The sequence below is a fragment of the Melospiza georgiana genome, chromosome 10, assembly GCF_028018845.1.
Source record: "Melospiza georgiana isolate bMelGeo1 chromosome 10, bMelGeo1.pri, whole genome shotgun sequence".
Lineage (NCBI taxonomy): Eukaryota > Metazoa > Chordata > Aves > Passeriformes > Passerellidae > Melospiza > Melospiza georgiana.
The window spans coordinates 14,569,693-14,582,709 of record NC_080439.1 but is presented as its reverse complement, the minus strand read 5'-3'; the positions used below and the strand labels follow the sequence as shown (position 1 = coordinate 14,582,709).

General features: G+C 35.9%; 1 protein-coding gene across 4 annotated transcripts in view; it reads right to left on the bottom strand.

Annotated features, from left to right (window-relative positions):
• Positions 1 to 13,017, bottom strand: part of XRN1 (5'-3' exoribonuclease 1) — a 39,112-nt gene that overhangs the window by 20,547 nt on the left and 5,548 nt on the right. For all 4 annotated transcript variants that reach the window (XM_058030769.1, XM_058030770.1, XM_058030768.1 and 1 more), the window contains exons 7-22: positions 11,087 to 11,174; positions 10,804 to 10,972; positions 10,524 to 10,591; positions 9,067 to 9,201; positions 8,045 to 8,108; positions 7,195 to 7,300; positions 6,467 to 6,556; positions 6,154 to 6,310; positions 5,717 to 5,836; positions 4,998 to 5,167; positions 4,070 to 4,190; positions 3,879 to 3,977; positions 2,679 to 2,782; positions 2,052 to 2,183; positions 637 to 799; positions 382 to 495 (exon numbers count right to left, since the gene is read on the bottom strand). In XM_058030769.1, the coding sequence (XP_057886752.1) occupies positions 382 to 495; positions 637 to 799; positions 2,052 to 2,183; positions 2,679 to 2,782; positions 3,879 to 3,977; positions 4,070 to 4,190; positions 4,998 to 5,167; positions 5,717 to 5,836; positions 6,154 to 6,310; positions 6,467 to 6,556; positions 7,195 to 7,300; positions 8,045 to 8,108; positions 9,067 to 9,201; positions 10,524 to 10,591; positions 10,804 to 10,972; positions 11,087 to 11,174 (1,900 nt within the window). The remainder of the gene's footprint in view (positions 1 to 381; positions 496 to 636; positions 800 to 2,051; positions 2,184 to 2,678; positions 2,783 to 3,878; positions 3,978 to 4,069; positions 4,191 to 4,997; positions 5,168 to 5,716; positions 5,837 to 6,153; positions 6,311 to 6,466; positions 6,557 to 7,194; positions 7,301 to 8,044; positions 8,109 to 9,066; positions 9,202 to 10,523; positions 10,592 to 10,803; positions 10,973 to 11,086; positions 11,175 to 13,017) is intronic.

Sequence of the window (13,017 nt, the reverse complement as noted above, 5' to 3'; positions counted from 1 at the left end):
CTTTATCAACAATTCTGCTGCAGTAGGCACAGGGATGCTTTGGGACTCATCACCTTGCCTTGACCTGTACCTTGCTTCCTCATAGAGCCAATCAGTCAGCATTAAACTAAAGGAATTCATGACTGAAAATAACACAAATGGGAACTTTATGTATTATCCCAAAGAACTAATAAAAATAATCCTGCATTCAAGTTGTTACACAAGAAGAAGAACAGGAAAAACACAACATCCCTCTCTTGCTCAGACTAAACCACCAGGGGATCCCAGATTAAAAATTTCAGCTAGCAAATGGTCACTACTGTCACACAACATATTAGATTATTTTAGGTTTACAAAAAGAAAAAATCTACAGGGAAAAATTAAGAAATTACTGGAACTAACTTCTCCCATGCAGCCATAGTAAGGAGATCCCAGCATGAAGGCTGTACTTCCAGGAGGAAACAAATCATCCAAAGTTTTGATGCTTGAAAAACGAGAGTCAAAGGCTTTGATATCCTACATGAAAGAGACAATATTGGTGATCTTAAATATCATTCAGTTCCAGTAGAGTAATTACAAAGTTTATATAAATAGACGGTTTAAAACATAGTCTGAGTTTGAAATAATTCAGAGATTGTACTGAACTTGTATATTTACCTTGACAACTGTTTGGTAAACAAAGGGAAGAACTTGTTTAGACCACTGCTTCTCCAAATAAACTTCTCCATTTTGGTTTAGTTGATACCTATTACCAGTGAGTAACTGAGCATATACCACTACTGATGTTTCATGGATAATTATTCCTTTCCTTCTCTGGTACCTGAATACAAAGCAGAACATTTAGCTTGATTACAATAAACAGAACTGAACCAAGAGGGTAGAATTAATTTATTGAAGTAAAATTAAATAAAACAAAAAAAAAACTCTTTAAAAGAGGTTTCTAATAGTTTTCTTATTTTACAAAAAATACCCAGAATAAATGGCTTAACCAGTTGCTTACCTGCTGTTGCACAGCCATCACTACAGAGCTCAGAGTATTAATTTAAGCACATTTAATCTTTACAGTAGAAGAGTTAGGGGTAATTAAATCAGTTGACTCAAATTCAAATGACAGATAATGAAATGCAAATCTGGTGCCAGATTGATTTTTGCCTTTTTGCTTTTATATATTCTCTATAATCTTTACATATACTTTTGTAGCTCTCTAGCCTGTCACAGTATTCATAGCTAGCCTTTCACCTACTCTGTTAGACAGAAAGACAAAATAAATTCCTGGGCAGCTCCAAGCTGGAGGTCCAAGGTTAGATTCTCTGGGAAGCCAAGGTTGAAACCAGCTCTCCAAGACACATTTTCATAAACAAAGTTTAGTTCCTGTCTAAGGAGGGTGGGAAGGAGGAATTCAGAAAGGGTTGAACTGAGGAGGAATTGCCTCATCACTTATGTCTCTAACTGGGGATTCTTGTCAGTTATGCTAATTGGCTAAACACAACAATTGTGTGTGCTTTATGTTCCAGGTGCATCTTCAGGTGCTTTCCATCTAGTGTGCTGTGCACCTAAGGATCCTTAGACAAGTAACCCCTTTTTATCACATAACTGTGTCTGGCTCGTGATTTTAGGACCAGCAAGGAGGCATCAAAACCACAGCAACTCATTTATACTCTACTGAGCACCCACACTCTAGAAGAGCAAGAGCTGTTTTCAAATTTAACAAAGCTAAGCTAGTTGAGTTGCAAGTTGGTTCTGTATTGCTTCATCCTACATGCTTCCTACAACTGAAGATTGCTAACACCAGAACAGAAAATTGAGAGGGAGAATAAATACTGAAACTCATTCACTTTAGAGTTCTTTTGTAACAGCATCTAACTTTGGTTACCTCAGAACAGACTCCATATATTCTGAAATTTCAACATAAGCTCTTTTATGTTGTTGTTTTAAGTTTAAGCAGACTTGATTAACCTTTATCATCAAGTATGCAGCAGCTCTTCTGTGCTACTTAGGTCTGCAATACAGGAACAAAACACAGGCCAAGACATAAAATGCAAAGCTACACTTTAATTTTTGAAGTTACTTACTGCTCTGAAATGCCTTGAACTTCTTTTACCCACATGCTTTGCTCCTTATCTCCAACATAAGCCACTTTTGTTGGGGGCACTGTATTTCCCATGTAAAGCTTCTGTGTGCCATGTGGTTCCTCCAAATAAAACCTTGAGAATATTACGACAGATAAAAATTTAACCAAGTAAGATTAACCTAGACATAACCAATTGTGAGCAAAACTGAAAACAGTTAGAAATGACTTGTTAAGGATATGAAGACTTGCAGCATTGTTTTCTCTATCCCTTCCACAATGGGCCACAGCATGTTTTTAATACAAAATACCAGTACATATGCTATTCATAAAGGAGGATTGTATAGAAATGTTCACTGTGTGGATTTCTGTGCATGCCTTTTTCCCTCAGAACTAAGAAGGAGCTCTTCCCAAGCTTCTACATCTATGACAAACAGCGAAAGACTAGACTGTTACAGAGGCAACCAAACCTCAGAACAATGTTAAACATTCTTCACCAAGCAGCTTTGTTACATTTGGACTAACTAGTTGTTAGTTTTACAATAAAATTAAAATTTCTGTGCAGCCCAAGGAACTTAACTTGAACAAAACCAATAAGACAACAAAGAACTACATATCATGTAACTCTTACTTAGTTTCTCCATCTGACACTGCAACAACTCTGGCTTCTTCAAGGTGGGGCCAGTTAACAAAAACTCGCTTTCCAAGTATCGAACTGGCAACATTTTCTACCATCTGAAAAAAAACCCAGAATTATTATTACTAATTGTTTAACATACTAGAAGATTTTTGTTACAGTATTTTCAAGCTGCTTTTGCAATAAAAACTGCGTAGTTTAGTAATAGATTTTCTTGCAGAATAAAAAACTCATTTTATCTTACTAAAATATATTTGATACAGATTACATAATCCCTGATTAAAAATGTGGCTCTTACCATGTTGTATGTGTTATTTGAAAGACCTGGCATAATTTGAATGTCTCATAGAGGTTTGCTAAGTACTTCTTTTGTTAAATGACTTAGAACTATTTGTGTCTCTGGGACACAATAAATATAACGACCATTTGAGATTACCAAAGTATTTTGTATGATATATTTTACTTATATATCACATAGAAAAAAAGGAACAACTTTCATGTCCACAACTTGCTAGGATCTGTAAATTCAGCCTCACGTTATGTTCTTTTTTTCTAACGAGTCTCTGCTATTTTTTAATATATTAATTGGGCCCACTTTATTTTTCTTGCCATGTATCTTGAATATGTACTCTCCCTATCCCTCTACTGTAAAATCATATCATATTATATTGTTTTCCTCCTCTCTCCTTTATTTTATTTACTTCTGAATTTTTTCTGTTCTGCACTTGTCATTTGCTACTTTGACTCTTCTCTCTGATTCCCCTATCAAAGTGCCTCATTAGAGGGGAAGGCATTAAGTCTGCTTTGTTGATTAAAAGGAAACACTTTTTCTTTTTAAGTGGTCATCTCTTCAGGCAGACAAAAGACAAACACCACTGCTCTGGAGACTGCTTCCCTGCATTTATACCATTCATTAGCCACCAGCTCCTTACCCAAGAACACCTAAATGCTACCACAGAGAAAGGCCAGAAACTCAGCTAAGGACACTGATCCTTCATACTGTGAAGTCTGGAAAACAATAAATGATTTTAGCAGATAACCAAAATTCCAGACTGTTTCCCACACAAATTCAGCATTTAAACACCTCAAATCTGACCATTTAACAAATTCAGACTTCTTAGCAAGTATTTTGTCCAGCTGTGGGGTTTTTTTGTTTGTTTGGTTTTGGTCTTTTGTTAGGAGCTGAATGCTTACCTGGTCCTTTGAGTTCTCATCAACTACGATTTCCAACATCATGTTCTCTCCATGGCTGCTTTGCTGAAACACTTGCACACCACTTTTTTTAAGATAGAACTGGGTAAAAACAAAACAACACATAAAACTTAAGTTCTAACATAGTTATCTACTACACACAATTGAAATGTTGGAAGAAAAAAATCGTTTACCTTATGTTTAATGTGCTTTAAAGTAGGAAATCCACAAAAATACAATGCACTCTTGTTGATTTTAGTTATCTTATTGTGGGTTATTTCTACATGCCAAGCATCCAAAGGTATTGTTTTATACCTAAAAAAGAAGTGGCACAACATTTGCTCATGCAGATTGACCTACACCTCTAGAAAAAAATCATTACTCATTCACTCATTAATTGACAATCCTTTTCCTTTCCAGCAACTAATTCATGTCACTTGGAATATATAGAAATGACTATAAAATCTCCATGCTACAGAGACACTATTCATTAGGAAAAAGACAAAACTTCAGGATATATGCCAAACTCACTCTTTTAAATAATTGTAATTACTGAATTCTAACTAGCAATGGTTCTATATGGTATCATTCATCTCCACAACTGTCCATTCTTTACCAACTGTAATCCAGCAACAGGCATTCCTCCTCTACTCTGCTTTAAGTCTGACTACTGTTAAGCTTATGTTTCCCTTTCATCTTCAGTTTGTGTGAACTAAAGCTGGCTACTCTCAGTGAGAAAGTGAAAAACAAATTTGTGTTTAATTCTCTGCACTGGATCCAAATGCTTACATTTAAAAAAAATCACACTGGAATTAGCATGCCAGTAAATGATCACTATTTATCAGATATTTGTACCAGTCTTTCATCCTCTGTCATACAAAGTTGAGTCTTTCTCTGGATTGTTCTTGACAACTTAGTACTGGTTCATCTGTTTCGCAAAGTAACATCAGAAGGGACAAAAACTTTTACTGTACCATCCAAAGCAGGCAACATGTAATTCAATATTTTTCATTTCTCAGTTTACATATTGACATATGCAAGGTTTGGTTAAAATGTTAGTAAAAAATCTAAAAATCCTCCAACTACTTTTAGCCTGCTGTAAAATAGTTACTCCAGCGTTACCTCGTGTGGCATCGTTCTATTGCAGGGAATTTCTCTGGCCATGGTGACAGGTACTGGAACTCAGCATCTTTGTCATACCAGTACATCAAGCAAGCACTGTGAGTGTTTCTTCGTTTCTCCTCTTCTTTTAGGCCCTTATTACAGGATTCCATGGCCTGCAGCAGTCGTTTCTAAATTTGAGAGGAATTAGCACATGTGAAACTGGCAACAAAAGTTAGCATGGAGAAAACTACACTGGGAAAGTAACCCAAGAAATCCAGATACCCTATGTGCTCAGTGTCCAGCTGCAGCCTTGCCCTTTCTCATGTCCTTGATCAAAATACTCCCAGAACAATTACAATGGAATGGCTTTGGAGAATAATCACCTTTCTGCAAGCCTGTTTCTAAAGGGGGGCCTTGTCTAACACTGTTAGCCTACATGCACAGTACCCTTTTATTGCTCTCCATTAATGCTTCCCTATTACTGGTGCTTTAAAAACATTAACAACACCAAGTCCACAGCCATTACTTAGGACTTCTGCTCCCTAAAACTAACTTTGGTTGTGGTTACTTAATCTAGACTTACTCCCCAAGCAGCAAACATTTATATTTTTTTCTGTGGTGTTATAAAGTGTTAATTTAGACTTCCACTTAACTGCATGTCTACCTGTTGATAAATTAAGAAATTCAGAAGTTTTGTAATGCAGCTTTTATGGATAGCAGATGCTGAAAGAACTTACCTCATCAATGAAGGGGATTAATACTACAGCTTCCCATTCCTGCTGTTTACCATTTAGGTCAGTTTTAAAATCAGGTGGGTAATATTCTATAATAGGAGAGTCTTGACTAGTCATCAAATGCTAGGAAAATACAATAGAGATGATATCAAAGGCAATTTAGCAGTAATTGCAGGAAGTGACAATGGAATGCTGTACAAGAATGAAACATTTAACTGGCCTAGCTGGAAATTGCTTAGCAAATGTAAAATTCTGTATTTATTACTAACTTTACAATGCACTACATATAGTAACAAGCAGAATATTTAGCCATGCTTCTAAAATGTAAAAATTGAATTTAATTAACAAGACATGCAAATCACCGAGAACAGAGTAAAATAAAATAAAGCAGACAATGAGTAAGCAGTAGATGGATAATGCAACTTAATTCTATATCTTACCTGGTAACATTTAGGTAGCAGATCTTTGCTAGCTGCTGGAAGTACAGCAAGAAGCTGTTCAAATGGCATGAAAGGTTTTCCAAGTTCAAACTTGATTTTGAGTTCACTGATGTTGTGAATATCTGACAGGTAAGGTGCATAATGATAAGGGTAATACCTGCAGGTTAAAAAATCCCCAAAGTGACATGACTTAATTAGAGGACAGCAGTGTTCACAGATCAGAAAAAAACCAAACTCCATTAAATGTTCCCAGCATAGAAGATGAAATACCACTCTATCTTTCAGCAGTCTCCCATTTAATGTTTTTTCTTACCAGCTCCATGATTGAACTCCATGGTAATAATAATGCAAAATCCATTGTATTGCCTGGACATAACATTCAGCTTGATCAGCTAAGAAGGCACTTAAAAGAAAAAGGAAAGATACCTATTAGTTTTCTCATTTTCGCTGGTATATAAAAAGTACTTAGCACCTTGTACATATGAATGAATGTAGAACATTTTGAGAACCTAATAATATCATGATTTTCTAGATTCATGTCCTCTCTGGTCCTCAAATACTTATTACAGAAAACTTGATTTGCAGCTCTTGCTGCATTAGGCAAAATCACCATTGCAGTACTCTGCCAGGTGTTCTCTGCTTTTGACATGGGATGAATATTCTGTCTTTTACTGGAATCAATGTTGAGGGTTGGCAGGGACCTTACAGATCATCTTGTTCCAACCCCCTGCCCACCTTCCTTAGACCAGATTGCTCAAAGCACCATCCAAGCCCTGGCCTTGAACACTTCCAGGGATGGGACATCCACAACTCCTCTGGTCAACCTGCTCCAGTGCCTTGCCACTCTCACAGTAAGGAATTTCTTCCTTATTATCTAAATTAAACCTACCCCCTCTCAGTTTGAAGCCACTATGCCTTCTCCCATCACTACACACTCTTGGAAAATGTCTCTAATACACATTTACAAATGTATGCCTCGAATACATATCTACAAAGACTTTTCTTCAGCATTTAGGAATAAAAAAAGAAGTATATACTTACTCAGACACTACTTCTACACCCATTTTAGTCATGTAGTAAGTTCTTTTGTATTGCCTAAACTCAGTTTCAAACAGATCATCATCTTCTGGTTCATCTTCCAATGTAGCTGGGAAACCACATTGAAAAAAAAGGATTAACATTCACTTCTCTACTACAGTAAGGTTTGAAAAAATACACTTCTGACATGAAGCCTTAACTTTACTCCTCAATTCAAAACTATAGGTACTCATACCTTTCTTGCACTGAAAATAACATGAAACAATCAAACAAAATCTTTACTCACAAAAATTCTGGAATTTTTAAGACAGGCAACCCATTTTTTAGCCCAATTACAAGAAAAGAGAAGATAATATAAGCTGTCATTAAAAAGTCTGAGAAAACTTTATTAAAAAGAATTTTAAAATTTAATTATGTTTAGCAACATCACCTAATATCATGCAGTAATATTCATACATTTTTGACAATAATTTCAGAACATGAGAAAGAAACATTTCCTACAATTAGAATGAGTTTAAAACCAACCACAAGCAAAAATCCTAAAGCTATACAAAAATCTGTTCCCTTGTCCCCCCATCTAAGAAAATACCTATGCATACAATTATCAAATCCATAGTATTGTTGAAGGTTTGTTCATTAATTCCTTTAACTCATCATGGAAATACAGGGCAAGGAAGAAGCACCTCTAAAGCTTTAGCCCCACTCTCTCACCAGAGCAGTTCCACTTCCCAACAGATGACTGCATGTCTTGCATTCAGAGTAAGCTCATCTCTGACATGCAATTCTTACAGTTCTTTAAAATCTATACACATATTTTTTGTTATGTGTGCATGGAAAAATTATTTGCACTTACTTTTAGGGGTCACTTCACCTTCATTTTTTTCTAAAGCAGCCAAAGATATAGAATTTTCCTGAGCCTATTAAATTAAGATTTGAGATAATGTAAAAATACAGGTTAATATGCACAAACCCCATTCAAAACTTGCAGCTCAAAATGCTACAATCAAAATGTATACATATTATTTATTTTAAAACCCATTTCCTTCTCTTACAATTGCTTCAAGAAAATTATTTAAGCAGACAAGAAGGACAGATCAGACAAAAGGAACAGTGTCAAAACGTTAACTGCTTCTCAAAAAATACCTGAATATTTGTGTTCCAAAATGCTACTCTTTCCAAAATTGCTCTGTACACAAAGAACAGGATAACAATATACAAAGACAGATTGCATGCAGAGGAATTTTCTCCTGCTGCTCTACAGTCTGCTGAAGCATATAGTGAAGGGCAGTCAGTGGAAGTGGTGGTGGGGAACTCGACACTGGGGCAGAGCCAGGATGCTGTTATGTAGTAGTACACACGTATACAAGGTGCTGTTTCTTCTTAATTGGTTATATCTAGAACTGCAAGTTTAATACTGATCTGAGATAGCTCACCAATTAAATTGCTTGTTCCCTATTTGCTGTCCAGTGGTTAGCCAATACCAAGACATACATGAATGTTCTATCAGTGTATCTGAAATACATGGAACTTGCAGCAGACTATACATTAAAAATTAAGATTACAAAGCATAGCAAGTTTGATCGTAACACACACAAAAGTTAAGTTCTGCTGTTTGTGAAGAACAGCAAAGCATTAAATACAGGTTTACCAGACTTTTAAAATCATGAGCACCTGCCCCTGACTGACCCATTTCATCACCCACAACCAGCAGTGCATACAGGCAGAAAGCAAACTATTACAATTTACACTACTTTTTCTGGTTTGAAAAAAAATCTCAAAACAGAGGCTTATACCACTTAATTAGTCTAAGATTAAATTACTGATTTGCAAAAAGTAACATTCTTATTTCTGATATTGTGCATATAATACACTGACCTTTTGTTTCTTTTGTTTATTTTTTCTGGCTTCCTCTGCTGCAATCCCAGCTGCTTCATTGAGGTATTTATTGCCCACTTTACTTTCAAACCATTTTAGGTCAACAAAGACTTCACTGAAGTGCTCACGATCGAACTGTGAGATTAAAGTAAATTGGCAAACATTTGAGGGATGTCAAATTTAGAATGCCAGATTAACAATGTCTTTTTAGTACATGCATTAGATTACATCTAGAGTAATCTGTATAGAAACATTTTGCCCTAGAGATACAACTAAACAGATTAGATTAATACCAAAAATCCTATTTCTCAGCAATTTGTAACACACAGCCAAGCGATATTTTGTTTTCTTTCAGTATGGCAGCAAGGAAAACAAAACAGAATTAAATAACAAAAAAGAATTAAATAACTTCTACACTTCACTATCAACTCTAGCAGTGCACATGTAAGGTCTGGTTAATACAGCCTTGTGCCACGGATCTAACACTTTCCCAGCTCTATCCAAGAATCAGAAAATAAGGCTGAGGCAGGGCCAACAGATGATCTCCCTCTTTGCAAGTTCAGCAGAAGGTTTAATCCTTTCCATTTCTATATGGCTATAGCCTACCTCATCTCTAGGATGGATTACTGCACTAACACTTAACAAGATTACCTTCTGTACACTAACTAGTTAGTTCATGAACAACACTGATGTCTGTCCCTCAGATGCTCCTTGATCTTTACCAGTGATTTTCATTAAAAACTTGGAAACAATTCTTCCCCTCCAAGACCTTCAGACAACTTGCTCCCCAGGAAACTACAGCAGGGGAAACAAAGAATACCACTGTGTTCAGCAAGCTTTTAGAATACACAGAAATCACAGACAATTCTGAGCTGGAAGAGACCCACAAGGATCACTGAGTCCAACTGGTATGTGAGCAGCCCTAGAGGGATTGAACCCAGGTGAATTATTGGCACCTGCTCCAGAGGGACTGAACCCACATCCCTGGCATTACTGGCACCTGCTCTAAAGGGACTGAACTCACATCCCTGGCATTACTGGCACCTGCTCTAAAGGGACTGAACCCACATCCCTGGCATTACTGGCACCTGCTCCAGAGGGACTGAACCCACATCCCTGGCATTACTGGCACCTGCTCTAACCAGCTTTGCCTGATACTGCCACACACTTTGATGGGAAGTGAGTACCATGATTCTACTGGTGAGTCTTCATTTGACTTGCAGTACCAAAAGCACTGTGCTGGCTAAAGCACAGATCAAATGATTCCATCTTTTTCCTCTTATGCTCTAAGATCAGACAACAACTGATAGGATTCCATCTGTTCAATGCTAAAACAGCTGATTAAACCACCTGTAAATCACAGCCATTTAACAGTTCATTACAACTACAGTATGGTGTATTTTAGGGTACCATACTGAGTTTAAGTTCAACACTCTATAAATTTCAAAGTTACTTACATCTGACAATCTTGTAAGATATTTCTCAAAACGTTCTAAATTCAGATGCCCATTTTCATTGATGTAACCTGTTGAGAAAATTAAACATGTTTTTGAAGTAACGATTCAAAAATTTTAAGATTTGCATTTAAATGATGCACAGGTAATAAAATGTAATCTTGCTGCTTCTCTAAGGAAAGTGCATTAAATGCTAAACATTCTAATGTGAAAAAAGGTCAATAAATACAAATACATCAGTGTTAATGCTTCTACTTTCCACAGCTGAACTTAGTTTTCTCACCTCCCAGTTCTGGCAAAATAGCCATGTATGTTCTATAAAGTAGCGGCAGTGCATCATGATTAATGTGTAAATGAGGTAGATGAGGAATAAAATCATTTCCTACAAGGAAACCCATTAAAATCCAATCATCTATTATCCTTTCAATATCATATTCAAAAGAAATCTTGTCCTGGAGGAAAAAGAAAAAGGATAAAAGAACAACACTCAGGAGTATACTTTTTGTTGTCATTTTTGCATAAAGACTTCACACATTCTTTCCCATCTCAGCTCCATTAGAACTTACTTTTACTGGAGAAAATTCATAATCAATATATTCTCTCATCAGTGATAAGTGCAGTAAATGAAACGTGGTTTCCTCTGGTGCACACACTCTGTAAATTATTCAGACCACCAAGTTAATTATTTATAAACACACTTTCAACATTAATATTAATAAGTCCAAGGTTACCCAAACACAAGAAATTTTACTAGGATTCTATCTTTGTAGAAATAATGTATAAACATTTCCTTGAAGCTATTTTGAGATTATATATAAAATTTTGCAGTAGCATCTTCTGAACACCAGGTGTGATTGTATAGAGAACAACTAACTTAGAGGACAGCTGTGTGCAGTTCCAAGCTGCAGTAACTATTTCCTAAATCCTATTTCCTTATCCCATTGCTCAAAAAAGAGACAAACTAGTCTAACTTGGCACCAAGCCTCACCATTTTAGGGCATTTTCTAACTAGTCTGAATGAGAACAGAGTACACGAATTTCCATCTAAACCAGCTGGGTTACATTTGTAGTCACTTGAAATGGTTCTTGTAAGAGATGAATATGCTCAACTTGAAAATATGCTCTGTATGTATCATTTCATGGCTTCAATGCTGCACTAGAACAACAACAAACCAACTGTTTGTTTATGGCATAGCCAATACATATTCTGCCTTCCCTTTTTCTCTTCACTAAAACTACTCATAAAAACCCAAGCCAACATTAGCCCCAAATCAGTTAATACCTACAGCAAAAGATTAATGAGCTAAATGATGTATTTCCAATTAATAAAGGACTATTTCACCTTGTAGATACTATAACTAGCTGAGACAACCCAATGACAAACCAGCATAAATACTTGTACCTTCACACATAAAGAGGAAATTTCAGAAATGATCTCAAAAGGAACATGTGGGGGATAGCCTTCAGATGCAGGACAAACTCATGTAAGACAAACTCTGAGCTACACTGGACTTCAGAATCAATTCTGCCATTTTTAAAATGCAATTTTCATATTGGTATTAAAGAACTTTGCCAACCAGGTTGATGCCATAAGACTCTAGAGACATTCTGCCCTTACTCTTCATTGCACTGGACTTTGAAATCCTGATAAGCCAAGCAATTTCGCTCAATAAAAACATTCACGGTGAGATATAAGTTTGTAGATATTTTTAGGATTTTCACATTTCGAACTGTAAGTATCCACAAAAGTGACAGTATTGACAGAAGGCAATTTCTGTAACTTACAGAAGTAAATTCTTGTAATGAGCAAATTATTCAGAAATTACAACATGGAACAATGCTTGGGGGGAGGGGGGAGGGAATAAATAACACTTTGATTTCATACTTTCACTAATGAATCTTTCAAAAAGTAAATCACACTCTTATTTTACATTATTTTATTTTTGACAAAGGTAAAACCAAGGTTTCACTTTGATTAGATGTAAGGTCTTTAAAAACATTGCAGTGCTGCATGCCAACACTACCCACAAGTATTAGTGAAATGTTGACTGCAAAGACTGAAAAGAAAGCATATTTCTGATGTTCATCATATTGTCCTTGGAAATAAAATATTCCTTTATTAGCAAAAATTACACATTTCTCTAAACATTTATGATTTATTCTGTGTTTTCCTTACTGTCAGAAGTATTTTTTGTGTCTCCCCCATTTTCTACCTTTATGTACCCAATATATGCTTCAAAGTCCTTCAAAGAAGGAACCCAGCCCCAGTAACAGTTATAAATTATTCCTGTATTACTTCAGGAATAACTGAAAAACCTCAGATATAAATATATATATATACATACAAATATACATATATACATTTTTGAAAGTTAATATCTGCCTAACACAGTTATGGAAACAATGTCAATAGAGCCCAGGCTGCTCCATTACTACATGAAGAAAAAAGTAAAACATACCAAAGTTTAAAGGATTAAAGGAATCAGCTGTTCTGACA